At 40.7% G+C, this 23124-nt stretch overlaps 2 protein-coding genes across 2 annotated transcripts; both read left to right on the forward strand.

Moving 5' to 3' along the window:
* The first annotated feature begins 2855 nt into the window (after window positions 1-2855).
* mterf1 (mitochondrial transcription termination factor 1) lies at window positions 2856-4560 on the forward strand. Its single transcript, XM_076300947.1, has 2 exons — window positions 2856-2946; window positions 3310-4560. The coding sequence occupies exon 2, from the start codon at window positions 3324-3326 to the stop codon at window positions 4452-4454; it is 1131 nt and encodes a 376-aa protein (XP_076157062.1). The 5' UTR covers window positions 2856-2946; window positions 3310-3323; the 3' UTR covers window positions 4455-4560.
* Window positions 4561-4927: 367 nt separating this feature from the next.
* On the forward strand, window positions 4928-14739 carry dus3l (dihydrouridine synthase 3-like (S. cerevisiae)). Its single transcript, XM_076301648.1, has 15 exons — window positions 4928-5032; window positions 5475-5556; window positions 6137-6398; window positions 6549-6989; window positions 7080-7169; window positions 7276-7317; window positions 8123-8275; window positions 9716-9832; window positions 9951-10016; window positions 10100-10210; window positions 12028-12124; window positions 12302-12377; window positions 13300-13488; window positions 13744-13872; window positions 14017-14739. The coding sequence occupies exons 2-15, from the start codon at window positions 5480-5482 to the stop codon at window positions 14087-14089; spliced, it is 1923 nt and encodes a 640-aa protein (XP_076157763.1). The 5' UTR covers window positions 4928-5032; window positions 5475-5479; the 3' UTR covers window positions 14090-14739.
* Window positions 14740-23124: the final 8385 nt, after the last annotated feature.

Below are 23124 nucleotides of genomic sequence, written 5' to 3' on the forward strand. Positions count from 1 at the left end.
TTCGACCCATCGTCTCTTGGACATCCTGCACTTGTTCCGTTGGTGTCAGGACAGTGTTCTGGTCACACCTGTGGACCCGTAGGGTTTGTGTGCCACTCTAAGGACGCACAGAGAGTCTCAGTCTATTGCACTGAAGGCCAACTAAAAGTCCTAGCCATCCATTATTGATGCATGAGGAGTGTGGTGTCATCTGGTGTAACTCAAGCAGCACCACCATGAGGGTCGCATACTGTAGACTATTTCTGATCAAAGGGATGGCCATCAAGACGTTGTCAAGTTGGCTACACAGTCAACATTCAGTTATTTAGCCGTTTCAGGGATATATTCTGAGTTAGTTCACTGCTAGTGATAATTTCCAAAGTACTGTGGGTGTTCTATAAGCAGCCCATAAATGGTTAGCAGTGGTTGAAACTGATCTTCAGTGTTATTCATGTGTAGCCTTTCTTATTCCCATGGTAATAAAGAGGGGCAGGGAGACAAACCAAGAGGGCCTTATGATTATTTACGTGATTATTACTGTTTTGGTAATTCCAAGGGACTCACCCAAGAATTTCTGTCCAAGAGCATTATCCCGGTCATTATCCCATTATTACTCATTATCCCATTACTGTGGGTTTATCTAGTTAAATATTTATTCCCTCTCTTCATCTATATCGTATTTTTGAACATAGCACTGTCACTGCAGCCATTTTCCTGAAACCCTCCCTGAACCAGTCTAATCAGAACCCCATACCTCATAATTTGTTTTGTATTATAGTTTACGTCAAACATGGACAGAAAATTGACATTGTAAAAAGGGTGCATTTGGTGCTCAGTAACACTGAGTGTATTCTGTTAGGTGCAAATGAAGCAGAAAGCTTGCGAGAGAACGTTGCGGATGTCTGTGATGAAAAAGTGATTAGGCCTCTCCGACCAGACGGCGCTTCAATTAGTGGTGAGCGAGGATGAGAAAAGGGGACGCACATCACACACATGCTGGAGGCAGGAGGAAAGAAACACAAGGGAACACAATTTGAATAATGAAGATAGTGTGATAGTGTAGTGGCTTTTTAAATTATGCATGAATGAGAGATTCAACAAGCAGCACATGGAGGCTGAGACTTATTTTACAGGTGGACTTCAGAGGGGACTCAAGTGGACAACTGAGAAAAGTCAGCTGCATTGCAGCAGAGGGGGCAGACATGATCAACATCTGTTGCCACTCAGAGTTAAAACAATCCATCCTGGACACATGAATGACAGATGCTGTGGCACGTGTATTGTTCTGCTTTCAGTTGAATATAACTCAATATTATAACTACACAATGCATATACAATACAATAATCTCATATGAGACCTGAGAAGCAAAACTTAATGTGTAAGTACTAATACCAGCATTCAAAAGTTTGAAAAATTACACGTTTAGTATGAAAACCTATACTTTTATTTGTCAAGTAAGGTTTGACAAATGCAAGGTTTATTAAAAATATTATATTAGTCAAGATATTGACAAAGTTTATGCTTGAATATCGCACACTTGCCAGTATTACAGCTTGACTTATTTTAAAGGTGCAGTCAGTGATCGTACACGATTTCAAGCCCATAATATCTCCAATCTTCTCCTCACGATCCACTTACTGCACATTCCATGAGTACACTGTAAAAGAAAAATGCTCTCTGCCCAGGCTATGAAAACTGGAAATAAACAAAATGGGGGCCGCCTGTCCCCAAAACAAAAACGAAACCCTGTGTGGAGTTTCTTTGAGAATGCCGAAGGTAGGGGTGAACTACCTCTCTGGGGTAGTTTGGTCCTTGGTTAAAATAGAATGGTTGTTTTGGATCAAAGTGTCTGCTTATAATTTTAAATAGAAACATAAACAAACGTGAATTCCTGCACAATTGCCGACTGCGCCTTTAATGGTGCTGTATAATGTGGAGAAATGCTTTGGGTCTCTGTATTGTGGGGTAAAATTGGCACCAGTCAAGTATACCATCCTCACAGAATATGGCATTGTGATAGAAGTATGGTGGAGTTATAGCCTACGTACTGTACACATACTTATACAGTCAAGAGTTTGGAGACACGCACACACTCATAGCTTTTTCTTTGATTCCTAACTACATTGTACAACAATACCTACAACATCCAAAGTATGACAGAGTACAAATGTCTCGAGAAATATATTATTTCCATTCTATCCAAATATATTAATTCCAAATTCTTCACTGTTTACCTCTATGACAACTTTGCATTCAATTGGCATTATTAATACTAACGTCAATTCAATTCAATTCAATTCAATTCAATTCAATTCAAAGGAGCTTTATTAGCATGACTGTTTGAGGACAGTGTTGCCAAAGCTAGTGTTACAGATAACACAGTTCTCACTCCAAAATTTTTTCATTTGTTCTGTGCGTCACAAATCTGATACAAACACAACTTTGATTCAGGGTTCCCACTTTTCATGGAATTTCATGGAATATCATGGAATTTTAAAAAGACATGGGAAGTCAGGTGATTTGATCATTTTTGGGCCAATTCATGGAATATCAAGCCTTTTTTTTTGTAGCATGTTTACATTTACCAAGGCATTTATCAAAAGCTATTTTCCATGCAGTATTTTTTATTATGGGACTACCTGAATTTTTGCGCCCATTAGGCCTACCCCCTCTTGCTAGTCAACTACAACCTGCCATCATTTTACAGGCAAGGTAATAATGCATGAGGTCATTATTATTATCATATACTGCCATCTAGCGTACAAATGTGAAATTGTTGAACCTGTTTTTGCGTTGGTTACTCCAAGAAGCTAGGGGTCCTCATTCACAATAACAAATCTACTTCTCAGTAGTAGGCTAGTCCTCAGGAGTTCATCATGGGGCTGAGCGACCGGCGGTCGAAAGTGTAACAAACCCTCTCTAACATGGCATTGAACCGTTTCTGTCTTCTAACAGCACACGCAAGGGCAAGTGAAACATAGACTAGCCTACCTTAGAAATGTGTGTTTTCTCTTCATTTAAAAAGCTGTGACTTTTTGTCGCTTTTGGTAATAAAAGGGGAATGCATTTATTGAGAGTCACACAGAGCTGACAAGTGTGTTCACTCTTGCTGCTACTGCCATAGTTCTACTCGAATAGGAAGATGAAATGTTTGTAATTAAATAAACAATACATTCATGGCATTCTGTAATAATATGTTGCGATGTTGACTGATATTTCCCCTCAAGTGTTATCTCTAGTCTATGTAGCTTACCATCTGACGCTAATAGCCTGTTAGAAGCCTGTGCCCACGTCAGGCAAAATAATTGAATAGTTTCTTCTTATCTCAGACACAGAGCTAATAATGGCGCTGCCTCGGATCTGGACTTCCATGAATCTTCAGAGAATTTTCATTCAACCACCCTTAATTGCTTCCCTCCAATGGGTTCGAACCTTGGTCAGTTCTACCCACTCTTCAAATGATGTTAGTGGCAAAGGGACAGAGAACAAGCTACTGCTTGACAACCTGAAGATTCTGGGAGTGGATGTGAAAATGGCCCGGAAACGGCAACCAGGTGTACTGAGGAAGAACATCACCAATGAGCACGGACTTGTGCACTTCTTGCAAACTAAAGGGGCCAGCCGTGAGGTGGTGGCCAGCATCATTTCACGCTTCCCCCGCTCCATAACTCGCTCTGGGGAGCACCTGGAGGAGCGCTGGCAGCTGTGGCGGAGTGTGTTTCAGAGTGACAATGAGATTGTCAGTATTCTGAACCGCTCCCCTGAGTCTTTCTTCCGCTCCAGTGACAACGACAACTTGGAAAAGAACATAGTCTTCCTCACTTCACTGGGACTGAACTCCAAGGACCTGCATCGACTCCTCACCACGGCACCACGTACCTTCTCCAACAGCGTGGAGCTCAACCGTCAGATGGTGGATCTGCTTCAGGATGTGTGTTCAAGCCTCGGTGGGATGGAGCCTAGTCAGTTTGCCAAGGCTGTCATCTCAAAGAATCTTTACATCCTGATTCGCAGCACGAAGCGGGTCAAGGCCAATGTGGAGTTCCTCCAGTCCTCACTGAGACTGAAGAACTCAGAGCTGCTGGGTCTGCTGCAAGGAAATGGGGCAGAGATCCTGGACATCTCTCATGAAATCCTCAAGAGGAACTTCAGGATGCTTCAGGAGAAGCTGGACTCGGTGGGCGGAACCAAGAAGGATGTTATTAAACTCATTGTGAACTATGCCTCAATCCTCTTTGTTTCTCCTGGGCGGATGAGCGACAAACTGGACTGCTTGCTACAGGCAGGAATTACAGTGAAACAGATCACGGAAAAGCCAAAGGTCCTAGACTTTAGCCATGAGAACTTGAAGTGGCGTCTAGATGAACTGAGAAAGGTTGGGTATGAGTTTGACCAGAATGGGATTGCTATTTTGGACAGTAGCCGCAAGCGTTTTGAGGCCAAGTTGCAGAAGCTGGATTCTGTTAAGGAGTGAAAAAGACTGAACTGTCTAACATGGGTCACAGGCCGATATGTTTTGTCAGATTTATTCAAAACCCTGTCATAAACCATAAATAAATAATACCAATACATTTGTATAACCCTGAGTGAGAACTTGATGTTTCTTATCTGTTCTTATTTATTTCACCTAGGCCTACAATGGTCTGTTGTCTGCTTGTCACATTGTTAGCTATAAATGACCCATATACTATTTTGTGTAAATATTTGTTAAGTCATTATTTTTCAGAAACAGGATGTATTGGGCTGATCCCTTTTGAGCTTGTGACATGATAGACTAAAAAAAAGAAAGATTTGGAAAAACTTTTAGTCACTAGCAGGAGAAAAAACCTTAACAAATACAAATGTAGGATGTTGTGTGTGTCCAGTCTACAGCGTCAACAAATTCGGAACGTGACCTGCACTAGGAACTAAGTTCCGTCACTGCAATTGTCAGACGGACGGCCAAATATGTTGCACCATCGTAGTGTCATGCTTTCGTGTTTGACTTGCTAAAATTGGGACTTTTCACAGGATCGGAAGATTTTCACAAACTGTTCTGTGATTTCAGTCGTGGTAATTAGAGGATCTGATTACTGAGCAATTAGATTGTTGTGTCCAACGTGTAATGAAAGTTGATCTGCATTTCTTACACACAGCTGCTTGGCCAACACTTGTCATAGGTAGACGCTAGGTAGCTAGTTAGCTGAAAATGATATTAAATGAAATACAAACACAAACAGAACTTCAAAATATGATCCGCTGCAAAATTATATATCATGGTTATCTATTACTTATTCTTATTAATGGGATGTGTAAAACAACATGTTTTCTTGTCTTGTGCACCTAACCTATTTCAACGAACACTTCGAAGCACATATAGCACATTTCACTTTAGGTTTGAGTTAATGCCAGTGAGCTGTTGGTTATCAAGAAACACTGCTGCATTTGCATTAACCCTTCGTTGTTAATCGTAACATTTATTTGAAATCGATCTGATGCATGGCTGATTTGACAGGGGCCATGGATACGACCACAGGAACTCCAGAAACCACTTCTACAAATGGGATTGAAAAAGGCTGTGCCGCGATAAAAACCCAGTGAGTTGACATGTTCTTTTTGAATCTAGGTTAGGGCTGCACAATTAATCGAAATTTTAATCGAAATCACAATCAAACTAATGCAATTAGCTAATCGCAAAGGCTGTAATTAATCACACCAATGGATAATCGTGTGTGTATGATTTTTATATTCATATGATCTTTTTTGTGTCTCATGTGTCTTAAAGTGAAATTTCAGAATATTGAACTGAAGCTTGGCATTCAATAATTATATTGCATCTGTCAGAAAAATGACAATAACATACATTTCCCAAAATCGTGCAGCCTTAATCTAGGTGTAGGTCTTTTGTCATGGGCAAAAACTTAAATCACAAAGATGAATGGCAGGGGTACTAGTTGAAGGTGTCCATTCAGTCTCTTTGACACTATGTAGTGGCATAATAAGCTATATGATCTTTCCTCATAGGTAAATTAGAAGATATTAAGTTTGACGAAACACTAGTCAGTTGAATCTTGATTTGTATTGTGGTAGATGCCCTATAGTTCTCTGTCATAACTATACTCAGCTTACTCAGCTTTATTGATTGGATTCATTGGTCTCTGTGCCTTACTTCTGCAGATACCTCACAACAAAAGAGAAGTTTCATGAGCATGTGGATTCAGGGTGGAAAGGTGTCAAAGGCAAGGAGGAAAATGAAGCTACAGGTCAAGTGGAGGAGAAGACCGGAGAGCCAGAGGAGAAGAAGATAAAGCTGGATAATGGTGCGCAAGAAGAGGAAGATAAACACAACAAAAAGAAATTCAGGGGTCAAAATAAGTCCAGGCCTCACAAAAAACCTCAAAGCTTTGATGACCGAAGACTCTGCCCCTCAATCATACAGGTAGAACTTCAGATAAAGAAAGTAGCCCACTGGGTTTTAGTGTCTTGAATAGGAAAGTCATGCCATAATTTGGAGTAGGTTACTGTATGTCATGGTGAGTTATTAATTAATTAATCAATTAATAGTAACCAACTTCACTCATCCACACAGGAACGAGAAGCAAAATGTTTCTATGGTGACAAATGCAAGTTCTTCCATAACATTGCTGACTATATGGCCTCCAAACCAGCTGACCTGGGAGAGAAATGCTACCTCTATGACACCTTTGGGAAATGCCAGTATGGCGTGACCTGTCGGTTTGCCAAAGCCCACACCGGACCTGACTTCAAGAACCATGTGAACGAAGAAGTGTTCAGGGCGTGCAAGGAAAAGACAGTCAAGAATAGTCTGGACAAAGACTTGCAGTGGCGTTTACGTAAGAGGCAAGTGCCTTTCAACGCGTCTGAGGCCTACCTGAAGACCATCATCAAAGGCAAACCTCAGGGCAATAACAAGAGTACAGATGCTGCAGAAAAGGACAGCTGCCGTACGGCCGATGCCCAGGATCAGCCCGCAGAAGTGGACAGTGCCGCAAATGTGAAAGACACAGAGGTGAGCTACAGGCACTGGGACCAGGGCCATCAACACAGAGTAGTACTTTGATCGGAAACTAACCTACCTAATGTGTTTTTTTAATAACAGGGTGGTCAGGGTCAGGAGCTTGCTGTCAAAAGTGTTGGAGCATTGACTGATGTCGACCTTGTAAAGCTGCGTCCTTGTGAGAAGAAGCAGGTGAGTTACTGGATGTTTCTGCACGTGTCTGTTATTTTGTGTATTCATTTGCTTCAGGTGTGAGATTAGGTTTATCAGTAATGTCTCATTTGTGTTTGTCTGACAGGTGGATTTCAGAGATAAGTTGTATCTAGCTCCGTTAACAACAGTAAGTTTGTTTGCATTTTCTGAAGGTCAAGCCATGGCACATAGATATTGGCATTGTTGTTCACAGGGTTTCCCACACTTGCACTTTACTTGGGCGAGCCGCCCAGGTAAATTAATGGCCGCCCAAGTATAATGCTGCTTCCACTCTCACTGCTCTTTGCACAGAGAGTGGGCGTTTTGACGAGGCATAATCACTGTGATCAGTGTGTCTAGTTATCTCATTCACAAGACAGACATGTCAGCAATAAGCCATGTCAATGAGAACACCATCATTTCATTACCAAAGCATTGGGGGGTTATTTTCACTAGAAGAATTTTTTTAAGGGGTTATTATTATTAACCCCTTAAAAACCCCTATTATTATTATTAACCCCTTATTATTATTATTATTATAAAAAAAGAATCTCCAGGGGGGGCATGCCCCCGGACCCCCTTAGCTTGGACAGCTACCACCACAAGTATTATCCAGGGGCGCGTTTCCCAAAACCATAGTTGCTAACTATGTTTGCAACTTTGTTTGTTGCAATGCAATTGCAAGATCTGTGGGAAACACTGTATTCCTTAACTTGGCCTTGTGCATGACACATACCGGTACTCAATTTTGAAGTTGCAGGATGACAACTCCAGCATCTTTCAAAATGGGCCTTACGTTTTAGATGTCTTCAATAGGGACAAAAATAATAAGGGATTCTGTTCTGATAGTATTATACAGCTGTTTATTCTCATAAACAATTATCATAATTTTGTCCCTGCTGAACGTTTGGACCTATAACATTTTCAAATGATGTATTTTTGTTCCTTTGCAGTGTGGGAATCTCCCTTTCCGGCGTGTCTGCAAGCGGTTTGGTGCTGACATCACGTGTGGGGAGATGGCCATGTGCACTAATCTGCTCCAGGGCCAGTCTTCAGAGTGGGCACTCCTGAAAAGGCACGAGAGTGAGGACCTCTTTGGAGTGCAGGTCCGTATCCACATACAGTATGTCTAGATCAGGTCTCATGAGTCTAACGCATTGATCATGAGAGTCGAGACACAAACAGTTCTCACACAGATCTCACACAAGCTCACGCCACACATACCATTACTTTGGTTAACTTTTCAACTTTGCTTCATCCGATGCATGATTTGATTATTGAATAAGAGTTGAACTGATAATGGGATCTGTGAATTTCTTACATGTAGTTTATAGGCTACACATGCACGCAACCTAAAATATGTGTAGTTTTTGAAGATACAATAATGCTCTGCATCAAAATGGCGCACAGTAGTTTAAATGCATCACATAGAGTGTTTTATTTAACAATCAGTAACCGACTGACTGAATGATGATGAATATGATCTAAAACAGGCTATTATCAAACAAAAACAATGGACTAATTATTATAATGTATATAAGAAGACATGAGATGTAATGGCCATTTTATTTTGCTTTTTAATACCACAGTAACAGGCATATTATTAGTATTTGAACATGGCATAGATAACCTGTTAAAGAGTAATATGTAGTATTGGTGTTCACCCTCACCAGGTTGCTAGTGCATTAATGAGCATTAACTAGGGATGTAACGGTATGAAATTATAACCTCATGGTTATATTGACCAAAATTATCACGGTTTTCGGTATTATCACGGTATTTTTAAAAGTGTGTTCAATATGTTCAGAAAGCACTGATAGGCCTACACAAGCTGAAATAGTTTCAAAAAGTGTCCCGTTCACTTTTTCATGTTTAATTGGCCATGTGCTTATAGCTTAACTTACCCTACCATGACTTGGATGTTGCTATTACTGTTATTTGGATCCAATGAGTGAGAGAGACCAAAGTAAGTGTTGGAAATGAAACTTTAGGCTACTGTGTTCTCCTGATAACGTGAGTGGAATGGATTTAATGTGGACACGAACATAAAAAGACGCAGTGTCTTTTAAAATCAGGTGTAGCCTTTTAAAATTAAGTGTAGCCTAATCCGAATTGCAGTTAAAACCCATCAATTAGACAACAGAATCAGTAGGGTACCAGTTTTGCTTCATTGTACCAGGCCTACTGTATGTCAAAAGCAGGCTCGGATGAAGCTGGGAAAGATTAAACACACGGTTTCAACACCGCGGTAATCAACCGTGATAATTATGTTATTTCAAAAGAAAATGGTAATTGTTATACTCAACATTTTTATTACGGTTTATCATTATACCGGTAATCGTTACATCCCTAGCATTAACACTTTGCCCTTGTAGAGTTTTTCCTTCTGATGTAGTATTTTAATATTTATAACCGACATTTTGACAAGTTTAGCCCTATATAGCCATATCTGGTCTTGGAATAGGATGTATGAACATGAGTCCCACTACACTTGCACACAAACATACAAGATGAACAACAAATTCACAGGGTTCTTGTTCTTTCAGCTGGAGGGCTGCTTCCCAGACACCATGACCAGGTGTGCTGAGCTGCTCAATAACAACATTGACGTGGACTTTGTGGACATCAACTCTGGTTGTCCCATTGATCTTGTATTCAAAAAGGTATTGTGCCATTCTGTTATATATAGTTTTCATACTCACTCAGGATTGTCAGGGGGATTCTAAGGATTGCCTCTTGATTAGTGGAATAGTTTGTAATTCTGCTGTTTTCCCCCCACAGGGTGGGGGCTGTGGTCTGATGATGAGGACCAACAAATTTGAACAGATTATTAGGGGAATGAATTCGGTGAGTTCTCTAAAATGACAGATATGAAGAAGATGCAGTATTGAGACTACAAACCTAATTTTAGGTGGCTGATGCCTTCACAGGTTCTGGATGTCCCATTAACGGTCAAGATTCGTACAGGCGTTCAAGAAAAGACCAACACGGCACACAAACTCATCCCAGAGCTCAAAAAGTGGGGTGTATCACTAATAACGGTAAAGGATTTGTTTCAACCACAGTCTGATATATTTGTAGATTCCTTATGCTATATTCAGACTAGGCTTCTTGTTTTGAGAAGTTGGCTAGGGTGCTTTTTTGATTTGAAAAAGCAGTTGAGGGAGTTTTTTTACTGCTATAACAACGTGTGCTAATCAAGTTAATGATAGCCAACATATTAGTTTTTCAAACGACTGCAGTAAGGACACACGCTGACTAGAAAATTTGGGCCACGTCCAGTTGAGCTCCATAAATGAATGTGGTGATACAGTTTAAAAGCGGCCACTCTACCGAAACGGCTCTGCTGTCTGTAACAGAAGCCTTAAAAGAAGCCAGGGCGACCGCTCGGTCATCAGTACTCATTCTGCTTGACTTATCGGCTGCCTTTCACATGGTTAATCACCGCATCCTTCTCTCTATACTCACTAACATGGGAATCTCCGGTTCTGCTCTCTCCTGGTTTGAATCCTACCTCACAGGACGCTCATTTAACGTATCATGGCTTGGTCAGCTATCTGCACCTCACCGTCTCACCACAGGGGTCCCCCAGGGCTCAGTGCTGGGCCCCCTTCTCTTTGCTATCTACACCACCTCCTTGGGACAGATTATCCGTTCGCATGGCTTCTCATACCACTGCTATGCAGACGACACACAGCTCTATCTGTCCTTTCCACCTGATTACCCCTTGGTCTCAGCACAGATCTCGGATTGCCTCTCAGACATAGCTACATGGATAAAGGCACACCACCTCCAGCTGAACCTGGACTGAACTGCTGGTCCTCCCAGCTAAACCTACCATACACCACAACATCAACATCAAATTTGACTCCCTGTCTGTTTCACCTACCAGGACTGCAAGAAATCTAGGAGTTGTTCTCGACAACCAACTAAACTTCTCAGATCATGTTGCCTCAGTGGGTCATGCCGTTTCGCACTCTACAACATACGGAAAATCAGGACTTACTTGACTCAAGATGCTACCCAACTTCCGCATCAAATTCAAGGCTCTAACGCATGCCTACAAAGTAGTCTCGGGTTCTGCTCCCACCTACTTGAATGCCTTCATACAGACATACGCTACCTCCAGACCGCTGCGCTCCTCAGACGAACAACGTCTAGCTCTACCACCGGTACGCTCAGGCCAATCCAAACTTTTCTCATCTGTTGTTCCTCGTTGGTGGAACACACTGCCAGTTTCTATAAGGGCAGGGACATCCCTCTCCATTTTCAAAAAACTCCTGAAGACCCAGCTCTTTAGAGAACATAGCAACATAGCAACTCATAGCAACACTTACAACAAGTCTTGCTGATCCTAGCACTCACCAGCCGTCTTAAACTGACACGTAACTGTTAAAAACAGCACTCACTGATGCACTTATTCTTACTGTACTCTAATGTTTTTTAAATTGTCCTAAAATTGTTGAGAATTGCTCTAAAACTTAAACTGTTTACTATGTTGTTAGTCGCTTTGGCTAAAAAAGCGTCAGCCTAATGTAATGTAATGTAAAGTTTGATTCTTACGTCACATAGCTCATTGTGTTCAAAGTTGATCGTAATTAGTTTCTTCACTGCTACCGTCTCCAGTTCTGCTGGATATGAACATCTCATTACCCAGCTTGTAATTTGTCAGCAGAAAAAAAACACTGGCGACAGCACACTGTCTACTCCATAGGATTATAATGTAAAACGCCGGCAGCTATGAAAAATAACACTAGTTTGAACACACCCCTATCTTCAGTAAAATAAAGACATTGACTACTACCTTGTGAAATTTAGTTGGTGAAATCTTTAACAATGTATTTTTTTCCCCTCTCAGTTACATGGTAGGTCCCGTGAACAACGCTACACTAAGCTAGCAGACTGGGATTACATTGACACTTGCTCGAAATTGGCTAGTCCCATTCCACTCTTCGGTAAACAAAGATGATTTCTAATGTCATTTACTTTAGAATCATTAGAATCAATCCTATCAATGTGTTGTTTATTTAACCACACATCATCGATGCCAGCTAACGTCATACAGAATCATCTGTTTTGTATTTATAAGAAGTTCCATTAGACACTGACTGGCTGTCGTTCTTTGTGCATAGGTAATGGAGACATTCTGTCCTGGGAGGATGCAATGAAGGCCAGAGAAACTGGAGTGTCGGGGATAATGGTGGCAAGGTACCACATTTCACTGTGCGCAAATTAGATATTGGAAAGGTGTCCGTCGTGAGCACCACTTACAACAAGTCTTGCTGATCCTAGCACTCACCAGCCGTCTTGAACTGACACGTAACTGTTAAAAACAGCACTCACTGATGCACTTATTCTTACTGTACTCTACCGTTTTTTAAATTGTCCTAAAATTGTTGAGAATTGCTTTAAAACTTAAACTGTTTACCATGTTTTTAGTCGCTTTGGCTAAAAATGCGTCAGCCAAATGTAAGTAAGGGATAATGTATAGAACGCCGGTCATTATTGGGAAAATAAGTCTTGTTTCGCCCTGAAGGGACTTATTTTCCCATAATGACCGGCGTTCTATACATTATCCCGCTTATTATACGGCTACTTGCCAAAACGAAATAATAAACTCCCCACGATATGACTTTAGCCTACATAGCCTAGCCTATTTGTTACCCGTCATCGTGGCATTTGCTGAGAAACAAATAGTTCGTAACAACACACGCTGCTGAACTTGAATCAAACATTCTTTAGAACACAGCTGATCAACCGTCTGCTTTCACGTTTGAATGAAGTTCCAGTCCTTGCGTAGTGATATGAAAAACGTATCAGAAGCACAAAACCCGTTGCCATTGACAGCGGTAATTATATGTTTGCAGCGGTAATTACATGAATTTATTTTACCATAGAACGTTGGGAAATCCCATTCAAGTCAATGGAGCGTTCTACTAGCATTGTGAAGAGCCGTATAATAAGTAAGGGATAATGTATAGAACGCATTACTGGGAAAATAAGTCCCGACAGGGTGAACCGGACCCCGACGCGCACCGCCCTGAAGGGACTTATTTTCCCAGTAATGACCGGCGTTCTATACATTATCCCGCTTATTACACGGCTTATCAAACCTCTGTCTGTCATGTAGGGGTGCTCTGATAAAGCCCTGGATCTTCACCGAGATCAAGGAGAAGAGGCACTGGGACATCTCTTCCAGCGAACGCCTGGACATCCTGCGGGATTTCACAAACTTTGGCATGGAGCACTGGGGAAGTGATACTCAGGGCCTGGAAAAGACCAGAACCTTCCTGCTGGAATGGCTGTCCTTCATGTGCAGGTAGTGGGTGTGTGAGAGGGTGTGTGAGTGAGATTGAGAGACTTATTGCATCCTTCATGATGTGCAGGTAGTGGGTGTGTGAGAGGGTGTGTGAGTGAGATTGAGAGACTTTTAGAAACTATTTTTGTTTTTGCATTGTGTTGCTAGGTGCAAGTACATTTGCATCTTAATCAATGGTCTGTTGAAAGGGGAATTGAAAAATGTCTGGCTCTCAGATCTCTGGACACCACTGTTTTATTTCAAACATTTCATCAGGTACATTCCTGTGGGATTGTTGGAAAGAGTGCCTCAAAAGATTAATGAGCGACCACCTTACTATATGGGCAGAGACTACCTCGAGTGTCTCATGGCCAGTCAATATGTGGATGACTGGGTAAAAATCAGGTGGGTGAGGAGATCAGTAATGTGCTTAAACATACAGTGTATGCGTTACAATTTATATACATTTGTACAAAAAAAATGATTTATTGTTTAATACCATTTGAGTAAAAAAAAAAAAGATTTTTGTAATTGTGTTCTTTTCTTTAGTGAGATGTTGCTGGGACCTGTGCCGAAGAACTTCAGTTTCCTTCCCAAACATAAAGCCAATGCTTATAAGTAAATGACTGCTGAACTACCACAGTGGTATAGAGAGGTAGTTGGTTTTAAAACAGGTATTCTAACTATGATTTGTGTGGCTGTTGATTAGATTCACATAGAATTTCATTACAGATGATGTTTCCTATCAGAAAGTGGCTTATTATAATTGTAAAGATTGGCAAGTGGAGATGTGGAGATTGTACAGCTGCTCAAAAACAACAACAACATTATTGTCAATATTGGAGTCTTTATACCAGTATATTTTTTGTTTTATTTCCCCAAAAGGCTGTTTCTTTTAGTGTTTATTTACTGTTTATTTTGCTCAGGTGATATGACTTACTTCTGGACTTCTTGTTGATTTTTGTTGATACTGCTTTACAGTATTTGTGTGACAAGAAGTCTAGCCATACTCTCATTCTGCAACCTTCCTGTCATTAGTGTGTATTTGAATTACAGCCTTTGGTGAGAGACCAGACAATAAAGATGACTTTTCTTCTTTTTATATTTAAAAAAAACTCACTCACTCACCTCTACCAGTTAAGATCAAAGAGAAGGGAAGGGAAGAGAAAGGTTGTATAATAATTGTAGGATGCAAATGCTTCATAGTCCTACGTTACTTTTCTGTGCAGCAGTTGACAACACTTTGAATAAATAATGCTTTAGAACTCATAATACAGAGTGTAATTTATTTTCTATGTTGTATTCATGGGTTTCATAGGGTCCCTCAACACAAATGTATAAAATCCAGCACTTAGATTATGAATGCAGACTGCATGGTGCTTTATTAATACTGTGGAAAGGGACCTGATGAAACCCATGAATATCTATGAAGCAGTGTTGCGTGGGTTGATCAAAATTGAGCGGTCACCTGCTATTACGAGTCATAAAAAAATATTTTTTAATGATGGCTTATTTGTGTCATTTGCGGGCGGGTCAGTTAAAATGAATTTGTGAAATGTGCACCACTGAAGTCTTGTATGGCAAATGAAGTAATTATGGCAATTCCTCATATCCAAATTTAAATTCAGTAAGGATGTGCCGTAGCCTACCGTGCTATCCATAATATGGTAGAATAGAATTCCTCCTCATGATAAGTATCATATCACAACATAAATGATATAGTTGATGACCCTAGTGTGGTCTTATGGTCAGAAAGAAACAGTCAGAAGTGCTGAACTTCAGTGATGTATGACTAAGGTTCTCTTTAGGAGGGAACACAAACGTTCAAATAAAAAAGGGACCCAAGACACTCTACTGGCATAAAAACTACAAAAAGCCTCACTTTTAATATTTCATGTGTAAAGGAAATTATGGAATATGTGGACCAAACATGTTCAAAAGTGAGGTACAGTTAAGAACAAAATTATTAGATAGATAGATAGATACTTTATTGATCCCCAAGGGGAAATTCAAGGGTCTCAGTAGCATACAGACATCACACACAACATGCACTTACAGCAGAAATGGTAAACATAAGTATAAGTATAAATATATAACTAAACTCCACTGTACAATAAAGACAGTAGAAGATAAGAAAGATAAGAAAACTAAATACTAAATACACTATATAAATTAAATTAAGAAAGTCCAATGTGCTTGAGGTTGATCAAGCATAAGACGCTTGTAGTGATAGGGCCGTGACTGGTAAGGTGCTAAAGGGACTGAGTATCATGGTGAAGGTGCAAAAAGTAGTCCAACATTAGTCCAACAGTGCAAGAGTAAGGTCTAGAGACAAGCATAAATAATATGGACGAATAGGAGAGTAAAGTATAATGTAGACAAGGTAAAATAAAAAACTATTTCAGTGCAAGAACAGGTTGAGGTAATAGGGTTATAGCCATTCATTCATTCATTCATTCAGTATTGTAGCAGAAGCCTGACCGCAGCCATTGATCATGTGTGCTAATATAGCATGAAAAACAGTGTAGCAGTAAAACAGTAGTGAAAACATTAGGCTGTGTACATTAGTAAAACAGTAGTAAGCAGTAGTGGGCAGTCAGTACTCAAACATGGACATGGAGAGGGTGGAGAGGCAGACAGCCTAAGCTGAGAAGTCTATCTCTCCTCTTTCCTTTAGTGAGGCATTGAACAGTTCAATGGCCCTAGGAACAAATGACTTCCTCAGCCTTTCAGTTGTGCATGGCAGTGAGCGTAGTCTCCAGCTGATCAAGCTCTTTTGGTTTTTGATAGTGCTGTAGAGCGGATGACATTCATTGTCCAAGATGTTGATCAGTTTGTTTAGGGTCCTTTTGTCAGATATTGAAGTGATGCACTCCAGTTATGCTCCCACTACAGAGCCAGCCTTCCTTACCAGCCTGTCAAGTCGCCCAGTATCCTTCATCTTTGTGCTTCCTCCCCAGCATACCACTGCATAGAAGAGGGCGCTGGCCACAACAGACTGATAGAACATCCTGAGGAGCTTGCTGCACACATTGAAGGACCGCAGCCTCCTCAGGAAGTACAGCCTGCTCTGTCCTTTCTTGTAGAGTGCATCAGTGTTGGCTGACCAGTCCAGTTTATTGTCCAGGTAGAGACCCAGATACTTGTAGGTGCTTACCACCTCAACATTGACCACATCAATGGAGACTGGTAGCAGAGCGGGCTTAGACCTGCGGAAATCCACCACCATCTCCTTGGTCTTTGAAGTGTTTAGTTGAAGGTGATTGAGTTTGCACCATTGCACAAAGTCCTCCACCAGGCTCCTGTACTCCTCCTCTTACTCGTCCCTGATACACCCCACAATTGCAGTATCATCTGAAAACTTCTGCATGTGGCATGACTCGGTGTTGTAGCAGAAGTCAGATGTGTACAGGGTGAACAGGACTGGAGAGAGCACAGTTCCCTGTGGCGCTCCGGTGCTGCTGATCACAGTGTCAGAGAGGCAGTTCTTCAGTCTGACAAACTGTGGTCGCTCGGTCAGGTAATCTGTAATCCAGGTTACCAGGTGAGCGTCCACACCCATCTGCAAGAGCTTGTCTCCCAGTCTGAGGGGTTGGATGGTGTTAAAAGCACTTGAGAAATCAAAGAACATGATTCTCACAGCACTTTTCCCCTTGTCTAGGTGAGAATGTGTCCTGTGTAAAAGATAAGTGATGGCATCGATGACATGATGTCTTCCACAGTGTTGGAACTTGTCCGAGACGTAGACTCCAGTTGAAGATGTGCTTCAGTGTCTCCCCCAGTTCAGCAGCACAGGCCTTGAGCAGCCTAATTCATAGCCTAATTCTATTCATACCCCTGGCAAATATTGATTTAATGTTGTAATGTTTAATGTAATGTTTTCTCTTGACCAATATGTTTGTTCTGAATGAAAATTACACTGCCAAATGGTTGTAAGACAATGTGGTAGAAACATGGAAACATTTGATCTTTTTTTAACATTTTTATGAAAAATGGCATGTCCACAATTATTCATACCCTTTTAAAATAATCACTGGAAACCTCTTTATTTGCAATCAAAGCTCTCAAAATGGTTCTTATAATACATACCAAGCCTCTCCATGTCTCCACAATGATTGTAGATCGCACCTTTTTAGCTGCAATCCGGGTTTTGGCCTTGTACTCACTTTTTTGATGGATTGAGGTCTGGACTCTAAAATATGACATTGTTCTTTGTTAACCATTTCTTGACTTGTTTGGCTGTATGTTTTGGATCATTGTATGGTTTATGGTCCAATGATGCCCATTGGGGCAGGTCTCTTGGCACACTGCCTGATCTTTTCCTCCAGAATCTCAGTGTAGCATCTTGCTTTAGTGTTACCGTTTACTTTGAGAAGGTCACCAGGTCCCCCTGGTTGAAAAGCATCCCAAAAGAATACTTTTCTAACCCCCACAATTGAAATGGACATGGTGTCATTGTAATTTAATGCTTCTTTTTTTATGCCAATCTCAGGCCATGTCCCTGGGTCAAAAAAAAAATCAGCGAAAGCTACATTTTTTGTCCAGATGTGCCCTTATAAAGGTTTAGCTGAGTTGTGCATTTTTGGAGAAGAGTGATCCATGATCAGCATCCAAGATGACCAAGTGATCCAATTTGAGATGGAGTGAACATTTCAACCACCAAAACACCATCCACAATGTGGACAATAGCTATAGAAATGTATTCGTTTTGGGTGTTTTTCAGACAATGGGACCTGGTGAACTTCTCAAAGTAAACAGTAACACTAAAACAAGGGGCAAATTGAGAATTTTGGAGGAGAAGATCAGGCTGTCTGCCAAGAGACCCGCCCCAATAGGCGGCATTGGACCATTAAACCACACAATGATCCAAAACATACAGCTAAACAAGGCAAGAAATGGTTAACCGAGAACAATACCAACATTTTAGAGTGGCCCAGCCATAGTCCATAGTCGTCAAGTGAGCACAAGGCCAGAGAGATGGCAAATAATCGCTCTTGACTCAAAACCCAGATTGCTATTAAAAAGGTGCAGTCTAGAATCGTTGTGGAAACATGGAGAGGCTTGGTAGGTATTATAAGAACCATTTTGAGAGCTGTGAATGTAAATAAAGATGTTTCCATTGATTATTTAAAAATTATATGAATAATTTTGGACACCATTTTTCATAAAAAATTTAAAAAAGATGAAAATGCTTCTTTTTTTGATTCCATGTTTCAGAACAAACATATCAATAAAGAGAAAATTAACATTGAATCAATATTTGCCAGGGGTATGAATAATTTTGTTCTTAACTGTAAGTAGTAATCCGTGCATGGTAGCACCATTCTTCAGGGTGTAGCCCTCAGCACACAATTTCCACTTTTGTACATAAGTAAGTAACTTTTATTTATATAGCACATTTATCTATGCACAGAGTGATATGAATGTTAATTACACAGACGTGTGTGCAAGGTTAATGGTGCATTACAATCATGGTATTGCAATTAATAAATGGTTAATAAGTGTAACGGTAAGTGTTTGTATTAAATGGCTAAATTACTTCCTTTCTTTAATGTCAGCACAATGTTTGGACAAGTCACATTTGTAAGTTCCCTTAAGTGGATGTTTTATTTTCAGAGATAGCTTTAATGTAGGGCTTCTCTCGAAACTAATCAGGGGCAGGAAGCAGTTTCTTAACCAAGGCCGTAGCCAGGATTTTTAAAATACCGAGGTCAGGGACATCGCCAGGAAATTTTGGGCCCCCGTTTCGTTTATAACTTGAACCAACACACTTTTCCACAATTTCCATTTTTTTAGATGCACCTCAAGAGCCTTTTCCCAAATTGGTTTTGGATATTTAGACTGGACCCTGCTCCATCTGTAATTAGGAATGCTCTGCTTCTCCATCAGCATAGGGAATGTTGCATTTATAAATTGCAGGGTCATAGGCTGCAGAGCTTGTAGGCTATACCTTCACACTCACTTGGGAGGGCCCTTCACCTATCATTTCCCTCTATTCTCTTCTTTATCCTCAACTGCCTGATTTCTTTCTCCTGTATCTTGTGTTGGATTGCTTAAAACAACAAATCTCAATAATTTATATAATTTGACAATGTTACAGTATGTTTGGGCCATGTGATAATATCCATCACACCATTAATTATCCATCCTACATTAATAGAGCTTTAGTTTCAGTGCAGGTTAGCTAACCGCATCTCCACTGAATTTCAACATAACATTTTCATTACAGGTTAGCATCTAATTGGTAGCCATATTACATCTGTATTGTATTCAACCATTACCTTGCTCACCTTCCCTCCTTCTCTTTGTCTGCTCAACTTCTGCGGGTTTTCCAAACATTAACTTTGTTGCAGCCTTTGTTCAGGTCAGGTGAAAGCCTTCTGACAGAAATGAACAAACCGTCAAGTTAATTTATTTTGGATAATGGATTTGTATTGACGTTTACGCTATGTGAGCTGCGTTGCGTTTGTTAAATAGCCTAGTTTATTGGCACAGTCCACGATAACCGAGTCGGCGCTACTTTTGTTTTGACATGTCAGAGGTAGCAGCTATCTGCAATGACGTGTCACGTCACGTGATAGTGCGTTAATGCAAGGATAATTGTCTCGTCGGATATTCGTAGCCTACTTAATAAATGTAACGAAACTTGAAGAAAATACCGAGGACATGACCTCGGTGTCCTCAATGGTAGCTACGGCTATGTTCTTAACCCTTAAAGGAATACGCCACCCAATGTCAGTAGTAATATATGTTCTTACCTTAACTTTCACGAGTTGAGTCATACCTCTCCCGTGTCCGTACGTGCACTCAAACGCTCTGGTGCGCGGCTGGACTGTGTTAGCATGTTGCTATGCTTGCGGGCTTTGACGGCAACTAAGCGTAGAAGTAATCAAAAACATCCACGTTTTACCGACTTAAATACAGTTGCACGAGTAGTTGATAGAAATGCTACGGCCACGCAACGTGAAACGTGGCGATTTTCCAAGCGAATAAACCGGAGAACTACAATGTGTGGCGCAATAGCACTTGGGAGTACTTCGACCTAGCGTAGTAGTATTGTTAACACCTAATTGTAGATCCTATCCACCACAGAGTTTAGAATCCATGCTGGATCGACCCTCAGCCTCTCCCTCCCCTCTGAGCGAGAGAGAGGCACACACACTAGAGATGCGCTGATGGGCTATTATTTCAACCATAACTGCATAGCAAAACTTATCATCCATCAACACCAAAGTTTTTTGACCATTTTCGAAACGGCACCCGCCGACCATCCGCTGGTTGTTTTAATGTAGGCTATATGGGTGATACAGCGCTGCTGACGTGAGGCTAGAAAGCCCTTGCCTGTTCTAGGAAGACTGATCCAATGCAGCAAATATATTAAAAGGCTAAAGTCGTACATTGGCTATGTTGTAGCCTATCCCCAGAATATCAGCAGCAAACTCAGTCTCTGTCTCGCAAAACAGTCTCCAAATAAAACGCACATCGGCCTGTTGCCTTTTCTGCCAGCTTGTGAAAATATATCGTCCAAAATGCTTGATTGCATTGCATTCTCCACATTTTTAGCTACATTTTCATGTACCACATCAGCATTTTTGTTCAGTGAATCTTTTGTAAATTGCTTTAAAATGAATTGCGCTGTCTGTCTGAAAAAGACGCGCTCGTGCAGTCAAAATGAATGGGAGTCTTCAGAACAGGCTTTCAGTCACCCTGACATAACAGTGTGTAAAGTAGCCTATAATGTGAATGACTTGTTATTTTATCAAGGATTTCTTTCTTTTTGCAAAAAATAAAGTACAATAGGCATTAATTAGTAGGCCAGGAGCATGTTGAAATTATGTGGCAAATTGCGTTTTTTATTACAATGATAAAATTGTAAAAGGACGTGACCGAAGCTGAGGCAAGCCAGGCAATAGGCCTATAGGCCCGACGGTAATTGTAAAGCAATTTACAAAAGATTCACTGAACAAAAATGCTGATGTGGTACATGAAAATGTAGCTAAAAATGTGGAGAATGCAATGCAATCAAGCATTTTGGACGATATATTTTCACAAGCTGGCAGAAAAGGCAACAGGCCGATGTGCGTTTTATTTGGAGACTGTTTTGCGAGACAGAGACTGAGTTTGCTGCTGATATTCTGGGGATAGGCTACAACATAGCCAATGTACGACTTTAGCCTTTTAATATATTTGCTGCATTGGATCAGTCTTCCTAGAACAGGCAAGGGCTTTCTAGCCTCACGTCAGCAGCGCTGTATCACCCATATAGCCTACATTAAAACAACCAGCGGATGGTCGGCGGGTGCCGTTTCGAAAATTGGTCAAAAAACTTTGGTGTTGATGGATGGCTGATGGATGATAAGTTTTGCTATGCAGTTATGGTTGAAATAATAGCCCATCAGCGCATCTCTAGTGTGTGTGCCTCTCTCGCTCAGAGGGGAGGGAGAGGCTGAGGGTCGATCCAGCATGGATTCTAAACTCTGTGGTGGATAGGATCTACAATTAGGTGTTAACAATACTACTACGCTAGGTCGAAGTACTCCCAAGTGCTATTGCGCCACACATTGTAGTTCTCTGGTTTATTCGCTTGGAAAATCGCCACGTTTCACGTTGCGTGGCCGTAGCATTTCTATCAACTACTCGTGCAACTGTATTTAAGTCGGTAAAACGTGGATGTTTTTGATTACTTCTACGCTTAGTTGCCGTCAAAGCCCGCTAGCATAGCAACATGCTAACACAGTCCAGCCGCGCACCAGAACGTTTGAGTGCACGTACGGACACGGGAGAGGTATGACTCAACTCGTGAAAGTTAAGGTAAGAACATATATTACTACTGACATTGGGTGGCGTGTTTCTTTAAGGCCCTTAACGCGTATATACCCGCATAAGCTTAAATTTTTCCTTTACTCCTACCACAATAAAACTTTACACAATGAAAGTCTACATGAAAAGTAAAACATTTTGTATTAGAAGTGTGTTTGAAAATGAATTTGAATATGCAAATGAGCAATATACTAATTGCATATGCCCAAAATACAACCTAATGGGGTTATTTTTTCCTTTACTCCTATCACAATCAAAACTTGCACAGTGAAAGTATACATGAAAAGTAAAGTTTCTTGGAAAAATCTTTTTTAAATATGCAAATGAGCTCAACACTAGACGTAAATGACTTATGGCCAAGAAGCCATAAAGTCACAAGTAGAAAAAACAGGGACCAAATAACTAACATATTCTTGCCCATTCAGTAAGTTAACATATGCATAAACGCGATAAATTTGAAGTCACTTGCCACACTTACCACCTGGGTCACTTGCCACAAAAAGACTTATATTGACCATAAGAATTGATTGCACAATCTTGCCTCCAGTTGCTTTCTAAATTCTTTTTTTTTTCATTATTTGCAAACAAGCCTTACCTAACGACATTCCCCCACAGATGACATCAGAATAAAGTCAGAATAGCCATCTTAGTCATTACAAACTCACAGTTGCCTGATGCAGTCCTGCCTCTGAAAAGCTAGAAGTCACCTAGATACTACTCAGGTTTAGGAACTTAACATTCATCTTTTTACCACCATTTCCAACTGACATGTGATCTGGTAGTTTGCTGAAGTCAGACGTTAGTGAAGTGCTCACAGTTTAGATCTTGGATGTGCTG

Source organism: Alosa pseudoharengus, unplaced genomic scaffold (genome assembly GCF_046254945.1).
Source record: "Alosa pseudoharengus isolate Yale_2024_CS ecotype anadromous, Long Island Sound unplaced genomic scaffold, YU_APseudo_1.1 YU_APseudo_1.1_scf_23, whole genome shotgun sequence".
NCBI classification, from domain to species: domain Eukaryota; kingdom Metazoa; phylum Chordata; class Actinopteri; order Clupeiformes; family Clupeidae; genus Alosa; species Alosa pseudoharengus.

Bases quoted from the DNA above. Each gene is read 5' to 3' on its own strand.
- mterf1 (XM_076300947.1), top strand. From the start codon at position 3,324: ATGGCGCTGCCTCGGATCTGGACTTCCATGAATCTTCAGAGAATTTTC.
- dus3l (XM_076301648.1), top strand. From the start codon at position 5,480: ATGGATACGACCACAGGAACTCCAGAAACCACTTCTACAAATGGGATT. The intron at 7,170-7,275 runs GTGAGTTACTGG...TTTGTCTGACAG, and splicing joins GTCCTTGTGAGAAGAAGCAG to GTGGATTTCAGAGATAAGTT. The intron at 7,318-8,122 runs GTAAGTTTGTTT...GTTCCTTTGCAG, and splicing joins ATCTAGCTCCGTTAACAACA to TGTGGGAATCTCCCTTTCCG.